Genomic DNA, 20,620 nt, shown 5'->3' on the forward strand with positions numbered 1-20,620 from the left:
CAAAACGTGCGCCTCGATCGGAAGATTACTGCTCTCATTCAGATTTCCAGAATATTAATTTTTCGCGTCGTAAGACGCGAAAAACTGCGAAAAATTTCCCATAAGAATGAATGGGATGAGGAAAAAAAAACTCGCAAATCTTCGACGTTTTTCAAGCATCTCCTGCTCGGGCCTACGTCGACCTAGAAACACCATTCAAACTTTAAAATGTAGGCACAGGTCTTGTCTATTTGAGTTGTATTTGAACTTTTTTCGTACGATGTTTCGTTTTTGACCTCTGACCCCTTAACGACGGTGAGGCGATTTTAGAAAAATTCAGGATTTATAATGGGTGTGTATTGCGGAATGTTCGTGCAGAGCCAACTGCCAGAGTGGGGGGAGAGTCAGAAAAACTCTCACAACTTTTCTCTTTCTCTGACGACCCCGGCCACAAATTACACAGTAGAAGAGTGATTTTTTCACCAAGTTGTAGCCACACTTGTCTTCTTTCTCCCAATGTGTCCACTTTATCAGTAGGATTTACGGTTTTTGATTTATCTGCCTCCAACCGACAAGAGTAGCTCTCAACTGCCCCATTTACTCCAATGCTAATCAGGAGGAGGATTTTCGAGGATTTTCCAAACTGCCCCTGTTTTTAACTCGCTCCTATGACAACATTTCAGAAGCTAGGACCACAAAAAATAATGGCTGTGTTCTTTAAGGCCTCCCTGGCTTGATGGTGAAGAAAATTTTCCCATATCATGTTTGGTTTTGAAGATATAGCAGTAGTTTGAGGTCTAGATTTGAGGCAGAAGTCACTCTCAAATCAGCTGTCCCAGGTGGTTGCTAGTGCTTAACGACAACCATCACCAAGCTGAACTTGGCCTGCAGATGTTAGTATTACTACACCCCCTTGCCATATTTCGGCAGTTAACTCGTCCCGCACCGTTGAGCGCACACAAACCAAAAATATATCAAAACGTGCGGCTCGGTCGGACTCGGTATGCTATCATTCAGTTTTCCAGAATATTAATTTTTCGCGTCGTGAGACGCGAAAAACTGCGCACAACTTTCCCATCAGAATGAATGGGACGAGGTCAAAATATCTCGCAAATCTGTGTCTTTTTCAAACATCTCCTGCTCTGGCCTACTTCCACCTAGAAACACCATTCAAACTTTAAAATGTAGGCACGGGTCTTGTCTATTTGAGTTGTATTTGAACTTTTTTCCTACGATGTTTCATTTTTGAACCCTGACCCTCTAATGATGGTGAGTGATTTTGGAAAAACTCAGGATTTTATAATGGGTGTGTATTGCGTGAGCTAGAGTGCAGAACATCACTGCTAGAGTGGAGAGCAGCTGGAAAAACTTGAGAAAAAACTCTCTTCAGCTTGACTTGGGTCCCACAGCTTTTACTTCACATAGACAATATATATATAGAAGTGTAGGAAATCTTGTTGGCTTTCAGATGATGGTCTTATTTCAGATGTGGGACTTGAACTTGGCTGTAGAAGCCCTCGAGCGACAAGCACTCCAGCATCTCCCCCATAAGCCGCAGTGTTAACTCTGAGACTACATTTCTGGAGTAGAGCAGACAGTACCGGTTTTGTCTCTCACTCTGGCTCCCTCATTTTTCACTCTACAGAAATAAAAAAGACATCACATGGTTCAGCAATGTCTCCTGTTACTCACTGTACTTATATTTTGGCCATAACCATTAGACTTTTGTCTCAAACTGCAGGAGTTTGGGAGGTGTTTTCCCATTCATCCTTATGGGGACATTTTCAAATTTCATCCTGCTACTGCTTCAGCATACATTCAGCTACAGAAACCGTTCAACTATCAAAATGTTTGGCTTTTTGAGCTCTTTCAGCTTTTCAACCTAGATAAAATATAATATAATGTAGATATGAAAGTTCTCAACGTACGTGGGGTGCGAATTAATATTCTGGAAATCTGAATGATAGCAGTAATCTCCTGATCGAGGCGCACGTTTTGATATATTTTTTGTTTGTGTGCGCTCAAAACTGCGGGGCAAGTGAACCGCCGAAAAACGGGAGGAAGAATAATAATAATAACAGAGACACACACACACACACACACACACACACACACACACACACACACACACACACACACACACACACACACACAGACGAAAACACAGTATATTTCCCAACATTTCAACTATATTTAACAATTATCTTTTCATTCATTCAAGCCATGAACTCCATTCCTGGGATGCCCTCTTGACCCAGTGCAGGTGGTGGGAGAGAGCAGGATGATGGACAAACTGTCATCGCTGCTGGTGAAGGAGTCCCACCCCCTGCAGGTCACTATCACCACACTGGTCAGCTTCTTCAGCGACAGACTGATACACCCCAAGTGTGTGAAGGAGAGGTATCACAGGTCCTTCCTTCCTGCTGCTGTCAGTCTACAATCAGCACTGCTCCCAGTAGACCTCACATGTGCACTGTGCAATACAAAACTCTACACATATCCACACACTGTTTGGTTTGCACTAGTTGGACAATTTTTAATAATCATATTTGTTATTTATTGTTTGTTGTAAATACTAAGTTCAAATTGTAAGTTCATATTGTAAATACTATGTATATATGAGTTAATTCTATTTCTTATCTTCTTATTATATTGTTTATTTTTTTACTTTGTATTATTGTTTAGTGTGACACTGTCCTTTGGCTGCTGTGACTAAGAAATTTCCCCATTTGCTGGACAAATAAAGGGATTCTGATTCTGATTCAAATATTTAAATGTTTCCAATCATCAATATATTGAGATTTATTGAATTTCTCAGTCTGATTCAGAGTATTTGACTCATTCTCACTGTAATATCTCTTCATACTCCATCAGCTGATATAATATAAATTGTTTTATGTTCTGTATTTAATGATATATAATATAATAATTCAATATTAATCAATCAATATTACTATTAAATAAGTTTTCTAATTAACATTGATGTTTTTTTTAATGTATTACATTCATAAAAATAAATATTAATCATGAACTGCAGCAGAGTCTGGGGTCTGTCTCAAGTGCTCAGATATCAGCCATCTCATTTGACAAATCACCTCGGATACAGATGACAGATAACACACACACACACACACAAATTTCCCCATTTGCTGGACAAATAAAGGAATTCTGATTCTGATTCAAATATTTAAATGTTTCCAATCATCAATATATTGAGATTTATTGAATTTCTCAGTCTGATTCAGAGTATTTGACTCATTCTCACTGTAATATCTCTTCATACTCCAACAGCTGATATAATATAAATTGTTTTATGTTCAGTATTTAATGATATATAATACAATAATTCAATATTAATCAATCAATATTACTATTAAATAAGTTTTCTAATTAACATTGATGTTTTTTTTAATGTATTACATTCATAAAAATAAATATTAATCATGAACTGCAGCAGAGTCTGGAGTCTGTCTCAAGTGCACAGATATCAGCCATCTCACTTGACAAATCACCTCGGATACAGATGACAGATAACACGGGAGGACTCTGATTGGACAGTTGTGTGGCGTGATTTTGGCCTTGATATAACCCTGGTCCGGCTCTGCTCGTCCCCTTTGACCTACTTGTAGGTAAGTACCAGTCATGTTTGACATGAGCACACTGAAATCGTTCATAAAAGTGGATTTTATTGAAGACATTAGACATTACTATCTCTCCTATGATCACGATAACTCATGATTTCGGAAAAATGAATGTAATTGTTTATGGTCGGTCTGTTTCATCAATATTAATCCGCTGTTGGCCCGGAGCTACTGGGCTCCGACTAGCCAAGCTAACGTGCGTTAGCTAACTGCTAACGGTCGGTCTGTTATAGCAGTAACGCTAGCGGAGCGCTAGCTCGAGTGACCGAGCGCTCGGCTAGTCGGAGCCCAGTAGCTCCGGGCCAGCAGCGGTTAGCAAAGCTACAGGGGTCCATAAGTACAGAATGTGTCTGTGTAGCTAACGGTAATGGGCCTCCGTCAGTCTGTTTCAATACAACACTATTAAGCATGCTAACGGCGCTACTAGGGTCTGGTACATAAACCAGTAGGCCGCAGTCGAAGCCAACAGCGGTGATTTGCTTTTTCTATGAAGAAAAGCTAACCGGAGCGAAAAGCTAACTGTGTGAATGTGTCTGTGTAGCTAACAGTAATGGGTCTCCGTCAGTCTGTTTCAATACAACACTATTAAGACGAGCTAACGGCGCTACTAGGCTCTGGTACATAAACCAGTAGGCCGCAGTCGAAGCCAACAGCGGTGATTTGCTTTTTCTATGAAGAAAAGCTAACTGTGCTAACATCCGTACATGTTTAACAAAAGGGAGCTTATTGAAGCTAGACATTACTGTCTCGTGATTTTGGTTAGGCTGATGTTTATGGCCGATCTGTTTCTATATAAGAACACTGAGCTAAAAGCTAAAACATAAGGCCGAGCTAGATGCTAACAGCGTGAACTCTGGCCTTTGGTCTCTGGTGGCGCGAGCGGCCATCTTCTCTGTTGGTGTGAACTGTACTGTCTCATGCATAGACCCTTAACACAGGTCAGATTTTTTAATAGATGTTACTCATAACATCCGTACATGTTGAACAAAAGTGAGCTTATTGAAGCTAGACATTACTGTCTCGTGATTTTGGTTGGACGGATGTTTATGGCCGATCTGTTTCTATATAAGAACAGCGGCCATCTTCTCTTCCGGTGTGAACTGGACTGTCATGCATAGATCATTAGCACAGGTCAGATTTTTAATAGGCGATATTACACTCATGATTTTGGGATTTTAAAAAAAGGGTTTTATTTAGGTATTCTGTTTTTATACAAGAACATTAATACAAGCTGAAAGCTGTATTTTTTTTTTTTATCCACTTGTTTAGTTTGACTAGTATTTAATACTCCCTTCTGTCCACCGAAAAGCACATTTCTCTTTTTCCGTGTTTGTTTGATTGTCTGTGATAAAATGTGATGAAATGTTTTTTTATTTAGTTAGAAAAGTATCATACTTAAATGTATTATACACTTTTACAACCTGCCTTGATTAAATGGAATAGGAAGCATTTTCATACGTGACTATTTTTGCTTTTGGGAATAAATGTGCATTCAGATGTTGATAAAATCTTGTACAGTTGAAGTTAATGTTGTTTTTACTTGTGTAGTATATTCATTGTCTCATAGTAATTCTTTGTTTTGAGAATACTGTGTAGTATAAAATCATTTATATCATTGATAGTTATTATAATATAGAATTATTTAAAAAAAAATACTGTGCCCAAAAACACACATTATGACAAGTACAGATGTACGTGTGTCTGTTATGCTATTAGCTTGTTGCTAATACTGACTCGTAACATTTGAGACACTTATCTTTTTATTGCACTTTCTCTTTTAGATTAAAGGGTTCCTGTGCTGCAGCTGAGAGTGACCATCCACTGAGATTAATCGCCCTCAACCGTCAGAGCAGAGCATCAACCTTGTGTATCACCACATCACCCACACACCCACAATCACCACATTCATTTTGCATACAAGATATTATATAACGTTGTCTTCAATTACATTTACTAACATTTGAGAAGCATTTCTCGTGTTTTCTTTGTTTTTGACTTTCAGCAGGATGCCCAGGAAGTCGAGGCGGTCTGCGGCGCTGAAGCAGCGCTGGACTAGGCTCAACCTGGAGGAGCCGAGTTCTCCCCCTCCCCCCCCGAAGGTACTTACACAGTAGATAAGCTTCTGTGTCGCAGTGACAACTGTCTGCATGAAAATGGCTGTAGAAATGTTACACCTATTGCTTTTTCCTTTTTTAATGCTGAGTTCTGTGTGTCTGCCATATCTTTGATGTTAATGTTTCTTCTTCAGACGGTGTCCCCTCCGGCCGGAGAGGAGCCTTCTAGCGGGTCAAGGACCAAGCGGACCAGGGAGACCCACCCCCTCTGCTCCCGCGCTCCAGTTGGCAACGTATGCTCTCTCTCACTCTCACTCTCACACTCTCACACACACACACACACACACACACACACGTGCAAAGACATTGTCTGAGGTTAAATGTGTTTGTAATGTTTGTATTGCTTTAAATGTTTTATTATATTTTGTTTTAACTTGTTTGTCTATCTTATGCTTGTTGTTGTTATGATTTATTATTATTTTATGTTTATTTTTTTTATCTGTCATCAGGTGGTTGGCTCTTCACCCCCAGCCAAGCCCTTCTGGAGCACCGGTCGTGCCGAGGTTCGTGCACGTAAGTATCCACCTGTTTTATCCCTAAATGAACAATAAATTAATGAATCATCAATATTACACTTTTTAAACTGGTTTTCATGTACTTTTTTTACTGGTATAAACAAGTGATTGTTGATGTTTCCTGGTAGGCTTTCCTTCATTAGTTTTACACTTTTTCTTTTTTTTAAAATCTGTTTTGTCCTTTACTAAACAGGCCGCGGTACTGGTTACCGCCATCGGGTGCGGAGGTGGCCAACTTCCAAGCTCACCGGACGGAGCCACAAGTTGGTCATCCCACCGGAGTCTCCTGACAAGAAGGTGCTATTATTGTCCAGTTTATGAAGGAAGTAATTGATCTTGAGAGGGATTAATGATTTTCATGCTAAAGAAATTGTCTTTGTTGTTGCAGTTTGTTCTGATTGTCGGGGACTCCCATCTCCGGGCCATCGTGGACGGCTTCGTCGTGATGCCAGAAGGGAAGTATACTTTTGGTTTCATGTCGACCCCTGGGGCCCATGCCGCTCAGCTGCGGACTGAGGTTGTTCACGCTGTTATTCCTCGGACCCCTGATGCTGTCTGTGTTCTTGCCCCCAGTAACAACCTGACGGCGAGCAGGACCGTGGACGAGGCAGCCGCGGACTACGGCCAACTCCTCGCTGCTGTGAGGGACCGCTGGCCGAAGGTAAGCATTTATGCATTTTTTTTGGCGTAGACACCTTTTTTTATTTATTTAGACAAACTGCATTTTGAAATGGGAAAGAGAGGGGGTGTGACATGCAGCAAAGGGATTTGAACCAGAGTCTGCTGCGTATGTGGCATGAGCTCTAACCACTCGACTACCTCCGCGCCCATGGTAAGCTTTTATTTCATGTCTCCCTTGTCCTGCATTCTTAGTAGTTTAACAACAATAGAAGTAGACTGACTACTCTAATAAGACTAATTGTATGAGCTTTTAAATAATAATGTGTACTTAATGTGGTGTGTGTGTGATTTTTGAATGAAACTGTCAGTTGGTGTTTTCTAAAATTTTGTTCTCTACAGGTCTTTGTGCTGGACTTCCCCCCCCGCCTGACTGAGGATGAGGAGCACCAGCGGGCCCTCCGCCAAGAGTTCCACCGCGTGGCAGCTCGTATGGGTATGTAAAACGATATCTTGTCAAGAAAAAGAAATGTACTTAAAAATGTCTGTGATGAACATAGTCATGATGCTACATGTGTGGATGTTGTAATGACTCACTTTTTTTCTTTTTTACATTTTAGGTGTGAGGTACTTCTCTGCCGAGGAGTACTTCCCCCGTACGCGCCTGGAGCTGTGGAGCAGAGACGGCGTAAGTAGAATATCTGTGTGATAGAAAAAGTCTAATTGTCTATAATTTCTTGTGTGTTAATATGAAACCGTCAACACGAGCTACGCTTTTTAGAGTTGAACTTTGTCTGTAAATGGATTTGTCATTCCTGCAGGTTCACCTGAGCGACCGTGAGGGGATGGGCATCCTCGCCGAGCTGCTGTGGACCTCCACGGAGCAGTTCCTGGAGACACCACCACCTCCTCCTCCCACGGTGTCTCCTACCCCTTCACAGCCGCTTAGGAAGGTTTCTCCTAAGCTGGTTGTGAAGGGCGAGGTACGTGCCCCTCTGTCTTCTGACCCCTTCCAATGGAAGGTCGTTGGTCAGAGCCCCAAGGTTAGTACGCTTTTTTATTATAACTATATTATCATTTGTGTTTACTTGTGTTTATGTACATTATGGTGAACAGGTTCACAGTCGTAACTTAAAAAGCACCTATTTAATCAAATATGTGTTGTGCTTTCCCAGTCGCAGGTTCCCGGTCAGGCCAGCGCGGCTCAGCAGCAGGTGACTAATTTTTCTTTTTTTCACAACAAGTTAACTGGTTAGTATTTAAACTTTGTGTATTTGACCAGACAAATATTCATGTCTTTTTTGTTTTTGTTTTTGTCTTTCACAGGAGAAGGAGTCCTTCCTCCCACTGAACCCAATTTGGTTCAGTAGCACGTCCCTTCGTGCTATGGAGCAAGTGTCTCCTTCTCGGCTGTCTGACGTGGCGGACGTCCCGTCTCCTCCGGCGCGCAAGAAGGTAAATGATCTGACATATTCTTCTCAGCTGTATTATAAAGTTTCTGCTGGTTCCCTACAGTTACTGGTGCTATGTTTTTATTTAACGGTGCAGGTGGCCTCCCCAGCGGCAGCCAGGCGTCGTAGGACCACGGAGAGACGCCCCCCTCGCAGCCAGTCTCCTGTGAACAACGTATGTTGCGCAATTGACACACAGTCAGTGTTTACAGTTGAAACGGTGTCTTCATGGAGACATAACTACATTGTCCACTCTGTCTGAATTTTAATATATTTGTCCTCATCTGTCAACAGCTGGTTGGATCCCCTCCAGCCAGGCTGTCACGGAGACTGGAGGACGACGCCCCCTCCAGCCCCCCCCCTCGGTCCAGGACCATGGACGGACCACCCCCCAGCACCCAAACTTCAGTGACCAACGTATGTTACTCTCTGACACAATCTCACACAGAACATGCACTGAGATGTGTAAAGTTTAACATGTTTGTTCTCATGTCTCAATAGCTGGTTGGATCCCCTCCAGCCAGGTTGTCCTGCAGTTTGGGTGATCCGGTGACCCCCTGCTCTTCACCGGCTGCCAAGGTAAATATTATTCCTATTGAATAAAGTTCATAATGTCATTAAAGTCTTCATTTTGCTGAATTATTTGTTCTCAGGTGGCCAGGATGAAGACTCCTTCACCGGCTGGACCGTCCCAGACCCTTAAAGCTGCGGCCTGTCATTCTCCTCGCCCAGCTAAGGTATTTGCTCCACAACTGACACACACAACGTTTACTGTAAAATCAGCTGTAACTACATTACACTGGTTCATTTAACATGTCTGATACCATATCTTTCTCTGCAGTTCACAAATGTCAGTGAGTAAATACATTTGGAAACTTGCTGCGTTGTGTTGTCTCATGTCTAAATATTAACTGGTGTTTATGACTTTTCACAGACCGTCTCGTCACCCGCATCGACCTGCTGGCCCTGGATCATCGACGACGGACTCTCCACCTCTCAGTCCCCTTCGAAAAAGGTAAGGACATTTACATTTGGGTTTATCGTGGGCTTAATAAAGTGTTTGTTTGAGGGGAAAGTATGGTTTACTTTCAACTGAAATGCCAAAACTATTAAGGAAATGAAGGAGAATTAATAATATATTATTGTTAATAATAAAAGTAATAATGGTAATACAATTATGAACAATAACTGAACAACTAGTTTGACACGATTTTATCAATTGTTTAAAGATACACAAGTAACGGAACAGAGGTTTTCTGATTTATTATCTTGGTCAGTTAACATCTTGAAGTGTCAATCTGGTGAGTTTAAAATTTCTGTCATGTTTTTTTTAACCATTTCAATGAATCCAATTCAAAAAAAAAAAAAGACCCAACCCAAAACCAACCTTTTTGTGCCATTGACTCCCATGTAAGCTACGTTTTTAATACACTGCCATTGTAGTATAAATTTAAATATTTATCAATGTTTTCATGTGTAATAGGTGTGAGACAAGTACTAGGGATGTATGAGAGTTGATAGTTATTAATTTAATTAAAGCTGCAGTAGGTAAAATGTTTTTAGTCACATTTCCTTAACCTGTCACTATGCTATGACTGTAGTATATGAAACAGTTAATTACTACAACTAATATTAATGTTAACTAGGCTTATGATTATGCTAATAAGTAATACTTTATGATAATTACTACAACTAATATTAATGTTAACTAGGCTTATGATTATGCTAATAAGTAATACTTTATGATAATGATTATAATTTATCTTATATTTCAGGTACCGGTTAGGGCTACTGTTAGGGCTACTGTTAGGGCTAGTCATAGTCAGAGTCACATGAGGTACAGGAAGTTCTCCAGGAACCACCAGTGTACCTGCATGTCCCTGACTTTTCTGGCGTATCAAAACGAGGGCTGTCAGTTCAACACTGCTGCCCTCGATAGAGTGCTGGCAAAGGGAGATTCGCTTTATGTAGATGTAAAACGTCAGCTGATCCGGAAAAAAACATTCCGCAGTGACCATCTCACTGTGGAAGAACTGCCCAAAAAAGTCCTGACTGACACAGAGGTGTGTAACGTCCACATGCCTGAAATCAGGTGTGGACTTGTGAAAGCCAGTGAAGGCCAGGATTGGTATCTGCCCCTAGCCACACAGTTAGAGTGTTTGTCAGGCGACGTTAATCTGGCTTTAATCATAGTTAGTCCGGAGTGCATTGCAGTTTTCCGTGACCAATCAGGCAGGTACGGTGTGTTTGATTCACACTCGAGAAACGCGGTGGGCTTACCTCACCCCCACGGAACTGCAATTATGAGGACCTTCTCGGAAATCAGTGACTTGGCTGACCACCTGCACAAACTCTTTTCAAATCGTGGACCTTCTGCCGGTTACGAGTTTGTGCCGGTGTCATTCGAAGCCATTGGTTCCAGAGAACGCCCTCAGGCATCTCCTAAACCCAGTACAGCTCTCCCACCAGCAGCAGAGCGTGTCCTTAAGACGGCTCCTGCACCGCCAGCGACAGCCCCTGCACCGCCAGCAGCAGCCCGCGCACCGACAGCGACAGCCCGCGCACCGCCGTCAGCAGCCCGCGCACCGCCGTCAGCAGCCCCCGTCCGCAAGACAGCCCGCGCACCGCCGTCAGCAGCCCCCGTCCGCAAGACAGCCCCCGTCCGCAAGACAGCCCGCGCACCGCCGTCAGCAGCCCCCGTCCGCAAGACAGCCCGCACACCGCCGTCAGCAGCCCCCGTCCGAAAGACAGCCCCCGCACCGCCGGCAGCAGCCCCCGCACCGCAAGCGTCGGAACCTGTCCTCAAGACTGCCCCCGCGCCGCCAGCAAAAGAGAATTTGACAAAGTGGCCAAAGCATCAGCGAAGAAAAGTGATGCGGAAAGCCAGCAAAAAACACACATTACTGTCTGGTGAACAAAGAAGCAACAAGTACAACAGCAAACTCCAAGCACAAAGGAGAAAATACGCCCAAGACGGTCTCGATCGGAAACAGCGATCCTTCGAATTTTACCACAAAAACGCAAAAGTTCGAGACAAGAAGAGGGAAGAAGTCGTCAGAAGATACAGGGAAGATGCTACTTTCAGAAGACGACAGAAGACTTACGTCACAAAGAAGTACAAGGAAGATGCCGCGTTCTGCACCAGACAGAAGAAAGTCATTACAGATAGATACAGAGAAGATGCCGCGTTCCGCACCAGACAGAAGAAAGTCATTACAGAAAGATACAAGGAAGATGCCACGTTCCGCGCCAGACAGAAGAGGTACATGACTGACAGATACAGATCAGATGCAGCGTTTCGGAGCAGACAAACATTTGGCATGTCTCTGAGATACAACACAGATCAAAGCTATAGGCAAAAGCAAAAGCACAAGTTCAATGTTAGATATCAGAATGATCTGGAATTTAGACGTCGTTTCAATCAACGTTGCAACCAGCAGAGAAAAACCAAATTGGACACAAATGCTGCCTTTAGTGTATTTTACAAGATGCGGAAAGCGCTTAGAATCAGACGCAAATACAGACAAATTGTGCACCACCGCCCCAAGCCCCTGATTGATCCGGTGATCGCAGTAGCCATAGCTGTCTTTCGTGAGTCCATTAGCCATGGACCCACATACATTTGTACCGTTTGTCACAGAGCCATGTTTCCTAATCAGGTCAAAGAATGTAAAAGACAAAAATATAGGGAGCACGCAAAAGTGGCGGCAGCATGCTTGACAAGAAAATATGTTCACTTTTGCGACGGCGAGTGCTCTACCCCTTGCTCTGTGCCACAAGAGAGACTGCATGAGTGGATATGCGACACCTGTGACGGCCACCTTGGCAGAGGACGCATACCACCCATGGCAGTCGCAAACAATTTAGAGTTGGCGCCCATCCCCACAGAATTGGCTACACTTAATATGCTTGAGAGGCAGCTGATTTCAAAAATCCTTCCCTTTGCCAAAATTGTTGCTCTGCCAAAAGGCCAACAGAGGGCAGTCCACGGAGCTGTTGTGTGCGTTCCAGCAGAGGTGCAATCGATCGTCAACAGTCTCCCAAGGCCCAGAGCAGAAGCGCAGCTGCTTCAAGTCAAATTGAAAAGGCATATTAAGTACAAAGGTTACCAGCACTTCTACACCGTTAATATGCAGAATGTGCTAGCTGCCCTTGCAAAATTGAGAGAAACGCATTCGGAATATAGAAATGTGTTTATCGACGAGACTGCCACTTTCGACTGTCTGCTCGAAGAAGAGGAGCCCAGCATCCCAGAGGAAGATAGGGATGTCGATTTGGAGGAATTTTTTAACAGTCAAAATGAACCGGGACAGTTCGAGGCAGCTGAAGAAGAAGAGGAGGAGCTGAGACCGCAGCCCAGCTCAGAAGAGGAGCCCATCCCAGAAGAGTTCAGACCGGAAGAGGAGCCGAGCATCCCAGAGGACGATAGGGATGTAGATTTGGATGATTTTTTTCAGAGCCAAAATGAACCGGGACAGTTGGAGGAGCTGAGACCAGAGCCCATCGGAGAAGAGGAGCCCATCGGAGAAGAGTATCCCAGCATCCCAGAGGACGATATGGATGTAGATTTAGAGGAGTTCTTCAAAAGCGAAAATGAACCGGGACAGTCAGAAGCCGCTGAGGAGGAAGAAGAGGAGGAGCTGAGACCAGGCCTCTCCCTGGACACTTGCATGCAGCCCCCCGACATTGCACAGGAAATCCTTTCATATGGCGACGGCGTATTTAGTGTTGCCCCCGCGCAAGGCAACAAACCGGTTGGTTTTTTCACCGTACCCAAGTTAGAGGCCATGGCTTTTCCTGTGCAATTTCCGACGGGAGAGAACACGTTGGACGAAGATAGAAGCGTCTCCCTGTCCCCGAGTCTCTACTTTAATTGTAGGCTCTTTGCTGCAGATGCGCGTTTTGCAAGTGACCAGAGTTATCTTTTCTTTGCGCAGTTTGTTACAGAGACTCACCTCGCGACCAGTAGCATGTCTATACAAATGCGCAAAGGAAAGTCCAAAACCAGAGACGGCCGTAGGATCAATAACGTCATGCTCCAGGATAAGGACGAAGTAGAGCGGCTCATTATGAACCAAGACGCGACTAGGTTCATGCAACCTCTCAGAGGCACTCCAGCCTATTGGAACAAAACCCTCAAAGACGTGCACGCGATGGTTCGTCAAATTGGAAAACCGACATTTTTTGCGACGTTCTCTGCTGCTGAGATGAGATGGCCTGAGTTCATAGAGGCCATCAAAGCTCAGCAGGGTGAACAACAACAACCGTTTTCAGATTTGGATTGGAAAACAAAATGCGACATTCTGAGAAGTAACCCCGTCACAGTAATGCGCATGTTTGAAAAGAGAGTCGAAGCTCTCATGACAAACCTCATCCTCTCTCCCGCACAACCGCTCGGGGAAGTAGATGATTATTTTTATCGCGTCGAGTTCCAAGCCAGGGGAAGCCCGCACATCCACATGCTTATTTGGATAAAAGATTCGCCTAAATTCGAAGACGCCTCCGATAGAGAAATCAGGGAATTTATAGATCGTTATATTAGTTGCAAAATGCCCGACCCTGACGCAGATCCGGAACTCCACAAAACAGTGTCAGAGGTTCAGGTGCACAGCAGGAAACATTCAAAGTCCTGTAAGAAGGGTAATGTAGCCTGCAGGTTCGGCTTTCCAAAACTACCGATGGATAAAACGTTCATCACCAGGCCCCCCACTATTAATTGCCACCAAAAAGAAGATCAAGATGATGCAGACTTCGAAGCAGAAATAGCGGAGCAGAAAAAGGCCCTCGCAGACCAACAAAAATTGGCTAAACAAACGCTCCAACCACTTAGAGATCTGCTTATGGATCCGGCCGCTTCGTTCAGCAGTTTGACAGACTTGCTTTGCCGGTGCAACTTGACTCACGAAGAATACGTCGACGCCGCAGAGTGCCTGGCAAACAGTCACGTCGTGATGCTGAGGCGCCATCCAAATGATTGTTGGGTTAATGCCTACAATCCCGATTTGCTTAGGGCGTGGAACGCAAATATGGACATCCAGTACGTCATAGACGATTATAGCTGCATCATGTACATGATGTCGTACGTAACAAAACCGGAGCACGAGATGACGGAATTCCTTAAGAACGTCATCAAAGATGTTAAGCAATCTGACGTTAACGAGCGCGACGAAATGAAACAAATTATGCAGGCCTACTCTAAACACAGAGAGGTCAGCGCTCAAGAGGCCGTAGCCCGTACCTGCAGCTTACGCCTCAAGAAGTGCTCCCGATCCGTGGCCTTCATTCGGACCGACGAGGACGGCGTGAGAATGAGTCACCCCATGGGTAGACTGGAAAAAATGGACCCGCAATCGGAGGACGTATGGATGTCGGGGTTGCCTGAGAAATACATCAACAGACCTCGCGATCGAGAGTTTGAAGGCATGTGCCTGGCCGAGTTTGTGTCGGAGTACAGGGTACTCTACGGCCATCAAAAGGAAAGTCCGAACGCCATTTCGCTGTTAAACGATCAGGGATATATCCAAAAGAGAACCGTGGGAAAACCGGCGATTATTAGATTCACGCGCTTCTCTGAGGAAAAAAATCCAGAAAAGTTTTACAGACGACTGCTGAAACTTTATCTGCCACATCGATCCGACGCCGATCTGACAGATAACGCGTACCCCACTTACGAACAGTTTTACAAGTGTGGCGAGAAGTGGGGTATGACAGTAGAGCAAATTGTGGGGCGCAACAAAAAACGCTACGAGGGCCAGGGAAAAAGCATGGACGCTGCGTTTGAACAGCTTGAGGTGTGCGGTCCTCTCGTGAATGCGTGGAACTCTTTTGCGCCCGAAGTCGAAGTAGACAGGCTGGAGTGCATGGCGGAACTCGAACCTCGCGATCAGGACGAAAACGGCGAAGACGTCCCGGAATTCGGCACTAAAAAGGATAAGGGGAGCTCTATGCCTAGAATAGATGCTCCAGAGTTGAGTCCAGACTTTGTTAGGAAAATGTACCAAAGTCTGAACGAAACTCAGGCTTCCGTTTTCTACAGCGTTCGACAGTGGTGCTTTGACCTAGTCTGGGGCCACAATCCAGAACCGTTTTATTACTTCCTATCGGGAGGGGCTGGATGTGGCAAATCGCATGTGATCAAGTGCATTCACCACGAGGCAACGAGAGTTCTGCGTGAGCTCCCGAGATTTCGGGACGACGCAGACATGTCCCAACCGGCAGTGCTGCTGACCGCATTCACGGGTACAGCGGCATTCAACATATCAGGCAACACGTTGCACTCGATTCTCAAATTGCCAAGGTCCTTGAAGCCACCTTATCAAGGTCTTGGAAATGCACTGGACGAGGTCAGAGCAACGCTGGCGAACGCTGAGATTCTCATCATCGACGAGATATCCATGGTCTCTAAAGAGCTATTTGCCTACGTGCATTGGCGATTTCAGCAGATCAGGGGTAATCGGAAGCCGTTCGGAGGCATGTCTGTCCTGGCCGTAGGTGACTTTTATCAACTGCCGCCCCTTGGTAAAGCCAAGCCGCTGTGTGTGTACGAAGAGACCGAGTTTGATCTCTGGAAGGATCACTTCAAAATGGTCACCCTGACAGAGATCATGCGACAGAAAGACGATCGAGCTTTTGCTGAACTCTTGAACCGTCTCAGGGTGAAGCAAAAGCAAGATCCTTTGTTAGATGAAGACAGGCTCTTGCTTACACAGGCGGTGGCTGATAGTCAGCATTGCACAGCACAGGGTCTACACATCTACGCCACAAACAAAGAAGTAGACCGTCACAACGCCGACATCGTAAACGCCTCCTACGAGAACGCGACTGCCATTGCAGCTCGTGATTTTCGAAAAGACCCCAGAACTGGCTGCATGACGTTTGTGTCTGGGCAAATTAAAGGACACAGGCGAGACTTGCCCGACAACATAATGGCTGCTCAAGGAGTACGCGTTATGTTGATCCGAAATTTAGATGTGGAGGACGGCCTCGTGAACGGTACATTTGGAACCATTTCGAACATTGTATTTGAAGAACCACAAGGCGTGAAGATGATTGGACTCCTGCTGGACAATCCTACAGCAGGACAGAGATTCCGCAAAAAAATGTTAGGTCCCTCAGATAACTCGGTGTACATAGAAAGATCTGAGGAGCACCTAAGTAATAGAAAGGGGGTTGTTCGTCGCCAGTTCCCCCTCAAATTAGCTTTCGCGTGTACGACCCACAAAGTTCAAGGAATGACCATGCCGTCGGCCGTTGTGTGTCTGAAGCGTGTTTTTGAGCCCGGTATGGCCTACGTTGCTCTCAGCCGCACAACGTCGCTTCAAGGTCTCACCATCCTTGACTTTGATGAGAAAAAAATTTACGCTGACCCCAAGATCAAGACAGCTCTGGAAAGTATGCCTCAAGCATCTTTCCAAAGCTGTCGACCATTGTTGACGCTGTTGAAATCTGTTAAACAAACTCCAAAGGTTTTGACAATCGTCCACCACAACACGCAGGGTCTGCCATGTCACATGGTGGACCTGAAATCGCATCACGAGCTCCGACAAGCAGATGTGCTTTGCCTAACAGAGACACACTTGTCGGGCTCCTCTGTCGCTGAAATTTTTCATTTGGAGGGGCACACCATGTTCACACGTAGCAGACAGCTGTCTTACAACAGCTGTGTGAACATGGCCAAAAAAGAGGGAGGTGGAGTTGCGATGTACTGTAGAGACACTGTTCAAGCAGAGCCTCGCAGGTACATGCAAAACGTCACTGATTTGGAGTTTGTTGTCGTCAAAATTGAGGCTCCAGTCAAAGTGCTAATAGCGACTGTGTACAAACCGCCAAGTTTTCAACTGGGAATCTTTCTCCCAAACTTGGAAAAGCTCTTGGACTCATTGGAAATGTCAGGTCAGCAGCCCATCGTTGTTTGTGGCGATTTTAACGAGGACCTCCTTTCAAAAGGGACAAAAAGTATCCGAGATTTGTTTCAGTCCAGAGGGTACACTCAATTAGTAGCAAATTCGACAACCGAAAAGAACACACTGATTGACCACATTTATATTTCACATCCCGATAAATGTCTTCAATCAGGTGTTCTCCAAACGTATTACAGTTACCACAGTCCAGTTTATTGTGTTTTGACTGACTAATAGCCTCTCCAGCTGTTCTGTCCAAGACCTGTTGTGCCACGTTTTACAGTGTATCTGGAGTCTGTGATTTGGTTATTTATTGAGCTAATTCATTTATTGAGCTAATTATCATTGTGATTTATTGAGCCAAGTGATTTGTGATTTATTGAGCTAATTATCATTGTTAAATCATGCTGTAATTTATTTCAGGATTTACTCGTTTAGTCTTTGTGCATTTTGTCATGTAATTGTTTTTCATATGTATGTTGTTACAGTGGCATGTCTTGGCTGGAAATGGTTTAATCTTGTGGAAATGTAAATGTCTTTATTTATATATTTGTGTATTTGTTCATTTTAGAATGGGGTCAGCAAATTCTTCTCATGAGGTCACAAAAGTTACCATGTAATTATGTATTTTTAATCATGCATGTATCATGTAATGTAATTGTATTTTTAATCATGCATGTATCATGTAATCTAATTTTATTTTTAATCATGCATCTATCATGTAATGTTATTGTGTTTTTATTGTATTTTCTTTTTTTTACTGTATTTTCTTTTTTTTCTTTTTCTTTTTCTTTTTCTGCTGGGTTGTTGTCACTATTCATCGTTGCAGGGAGGAAGCTGAACATCCAGCTGAGATGCAGACCAAGCTGCATGTCAAACCAGGTCCATCACAAGGTAAGTGTCTTTTTTTTCCTTTTTTTTTTTTTGAGTGATTCATTTGCATTGAGTGATTTAACTCAATGATGATGTCATTGTCTTTCTAGGATGATCCAGTGAGAAAGACCCCCAGAGGACTTCAGCAGATCTCTCTCCAGCGACGACAACAACCCAGGAGAAAATAAGGGAAGTAAGATTTAGTTAAATTCTCATCTTTCAATTCAGTCTTTGAAATTTGTAACCAATTTATGTCTTTTAAATCTGACAACATATTATACAGACAGCAGGAAGAAGACCTTCAGAAGACTGCAGCACCAATAAGGGAAGTAAGATTTCGTTAAATTCTCAACTTTCACTTCACTCTTTTGAAATCTGTAACCAATTTGTGTTTTAAATCTGACATTTACAGACAGCAGGAAGAAGACCGCCAGAGGACTGCAGCAACAATAAGGGAAGTAAAATTTCGTTATATTCTCAACTTTCACTTCAGTCTTTGAAACCTGTAACCAATTTGTCTTTGAAATCTGACATTTACAGACGGCAGGAAGAAGACCTCCAGAGGACTGCAGCAACAATAAGGGAAGTAAAATTTCGTTAAATTCTCAACTTTCACTTCAGTCTTTGAAACCTGTAACCAATTTGTCTTTGAAATCTGACATTTACAGACGGCAGGAAGAAGACCTCCAGAGGACTGCAACAACAATACGGGAAGTAAGATTTCATTAAATTCTCAACTTTCACTTCAGTCTTTGAAATCTGTAACTAATTTATGTCTTTTAAATCTGGCAACATTTATACAGACGGTGGGAAGAAGACCTCCAGAGGACTGCAACAACAATACGGGAAGTAAGATTTCATTAAATTCTCAACTTTCACTTCACTCTTTTGAAACCTGTAACTAATTTATGTCTTTTAAATCTGGCAACATTTATACAGACGGTGGGAAGAAGACCTCCAGAGGACTGCAGCAACAATAAGGGAAGTAAGAGTTTTTCAACTTTGACTTTTTTTCACTCCAGGAAGAAAGCCGCCTGCTTTTTTTTTTTTTTTTTAAGAAAAATAAACGTTATCTCTGTTACAAAATGATGGTGTATGCCTCTTGAATTATTAATTATGTTCCATGTTTAGCTTTAGTTTGTAACAAACACCATAGATGAAGATGCTGAGAATGAATGGTAGGTGGTGAAATGAATACATTGTAGCATTGTAGTGTAGTGTAGTATTGTATCATAGCATTGTCAATCCTCATTTCTCATTGACAATGAAAAAAATGAAACCGTTTTTCAAAAATCAACATCTCTGGCATAGTTTGACCTAGACACACTAGTCAAACTTAAAATGTAGATCTAAAAGTTCTCAACGTACGTGGGGTGCGAATTTGCACAGAGCACAGCCCACTCTCGCGATTTCCCAACGGGAAATTGTCTAGTGTTTGTATTACTACACCCCCTTGCCTGATTTCGGCACTTAACTCGTCCCACACCGTTGAGCGCACACAAACAAAAAATATATCAAAACGTGCCCCTCGGTCGGACTCGGTATGCTATTATTCAGTTTTCCAGAATATTAATTTTTCGCGTCGTAAGACGCGAAAAACTGTTTCCCATCAGAATGAATGGGACGAGGTCAAAAGAACTCGCAAATCTGCCTCTTTTTCAAACATCTCCTGCTCTGGCCTACTTCCACCTAGAAACACCATTCAAACTTTAAAATGTAGGCACAGGTCTTGTCTATTTGAGTTGTATTTGAACTTTTTTCCTACGATGTTTCATTTTTGAACCCTGACCCTCTAATGATGGTGAGTGATTTTGGAAAAACTCAGGACTTTATAATGGGTGTGTATTGCGTGAGCTAGAATGCAGAACATCACTGAGTCTCCCCCACACACACAGAGACAGAGACAGAGAGAGAGACACACAGACACACAGACAGACACACACGGACACACACACAGAGACAGACAGATAGACAGGGACACACACACAGAGACAGACAGATAGACAGAGACACACACACACACGCACACACAGACAGACACACACACTCCTTATGGGGACATTTTCAAATTTCATCCTGCTACTGCTTCAGCATACATTCAGCTACAGAAACCGTTCAACTATCAAAATGTTCGGCTTTTTAAGCTCTTTCAGCCTAAACTACTGAAAAGGTAGATATGAAAGTTCTCAACGTACGTGGGGTGCGAATTTGCACAGAGCACAGCCCACTCTCGCGATTTCCCAACGGGAAATTGTCTAGTGTTTGTATTACTACACCCCCTTGCCTGATTTCGGCACTTAACTCGTCCCACACCGTTGAGCGCACACAAACAAAAAATATATCAAAACGTGCGCCTTGCTCTGACTCGGTATGCTATTATTCAGTTTTCCAGAATATCAATTTTTCGCGTCGTAAGACGCGAAAAACTGTTTCCCATAAGAATGAATGGGACGAGGTCAAAAGTCTGCGTCTTTTTCAAACATCTCCTGCTCTGGCCTACTTTCACCTAGAAACACCATTCAAACTTTA

At 43.5% G+C, this 20,620-nt stretch overlaps 4 protein-coding genes across 11 annotated transcripts in view; 3 read left to right on the plus strand and 1 right to left on the minus strand.

Annotated features, from left to right (window-relative positions):
- The window catches only part of dlg4b (discs, large homolog 4b), a 175,659-nt gene that overhangs the window by 101,890 nt on the left and 53,149 nt on the right, over nt 1-20,620 (minus strand). The window lies entirely within an intron of this gene.
- LOC311251772 (uncharacterized protein) lies at nt 3,586-8,237 on the plus strand (the record flags this gene model as incomplete). The annotated part of the gene is made up of 11 exons (XM_084344413.1): nt 3,586-3,608; nt 5,402-5,719; nt 5,869-5,967; nt 6,184-6,247; nt 6,443-6,546; nt 6,638-6,910; nt 7,270-7,363; nt 7,488-7,555; nt 7,689-7,910; nt 8,043-8,055; nt 8,194-8,237. Exons 2-11 carry the CDS (start codon nt 5,627-5,629, stop codon nt 8,235-8,237), a joined length of 1,074 nt encoding a protein of 357 aa, XP_084200539.1. The 5' UTR covers nt 3,586-3,608; nt 5,402-5,626.
- On the plus strand, nt 7,924-9,163 carry LOC311251626 (uncharacterized protein). Its single transcript, XM_084344128.1, has 6 exons — nt 7,924-8,081; nt 8,194-8,322; nt 8,416-8,493; nt 8,613-8,735; nt 8,820-8,897; nt 8,972-9,163. The coding sequence occupies exons 2-6, from the start codon at nt 8,254-8,256 to the stop codon at nt 9,128-9,130; spliced, it is 507 nt and encodes a 168-aa protein (XP_084200254.1). The 5' UTR covers nt 7,924-8,081; nt 8,194-8,253; the 3' UTR covers nt 9,131-9,163.
- Nucleotides 9,008-19,290, plus strand: LOC311251773 (uncharacterized protein). The gene is made up of 5 exons (XM_084344414.1): nt 9,008-9,055; nt 9,253-9,333; nt 10,094-11,580; nt 12,505-18,112; nt 18,202-19,290. Exons 3-4 carry the CDS (start codon nt 10,151-10,153, stop codon nt 17,450-17,452), a joined length of 6,378 nt encoding a protein of 2,125 aa, XP_084200540.1. The 5' UTR covers nt 9,008-9,055; nt 9,253-9,333; nt 10,094-10,150; the 3' UTR covers nt 17,453-18,112; nt 18,202-19,290.

Source organism: Pagrus pagrus, assembly GCF_965226575.1.
Source record: "Pagrus pagrus genome assembly, chromosome: 22".
Classification (NCBI taxonomy): Eukaryota; Metazoa; Chordata; class Actinopteri; order Spariformes; family Sparidae; genus Pagrus; species Pagrus pagrus.

Coding starts and splice junctions, on each gene's coding strand:
- LOC311251626 (XM_084344128.1), top strand. CDS start 8,254: ATGGAGCAAGTGTCTCCTTCTCGGCTGTCTGACGTGGCGGACGTCCCG. Junction 8,323..8,415: donor CTCCTCCGGCGCGCAAGAAG/GTAAATGATCTG, acceptor TTAACGGTGCAG/GTGGCCTCCCCAGCGGCAGC. Junction 8,494..8,612: donor GCCAGTCTCCTGTGAACAAC/GTATGTTGCGCA, acceptor ATCTGTCAACAG/CTGGTTGGATCCCCTCCAGC.
- LOC311251773 (XM_084344414.1), top strand. CDS start 10,151: ATGAGGTACAGGAAGTTCTCCAGGAACCACCAGTGTACCTGCATGTCC. Junction 11,581..12,504: donor TTCCGCGCCAGACAGAAGAG/GTACATGACTGA, acceptor TTCGGAATATAG/AAATGTGTTTATCGACGAGA.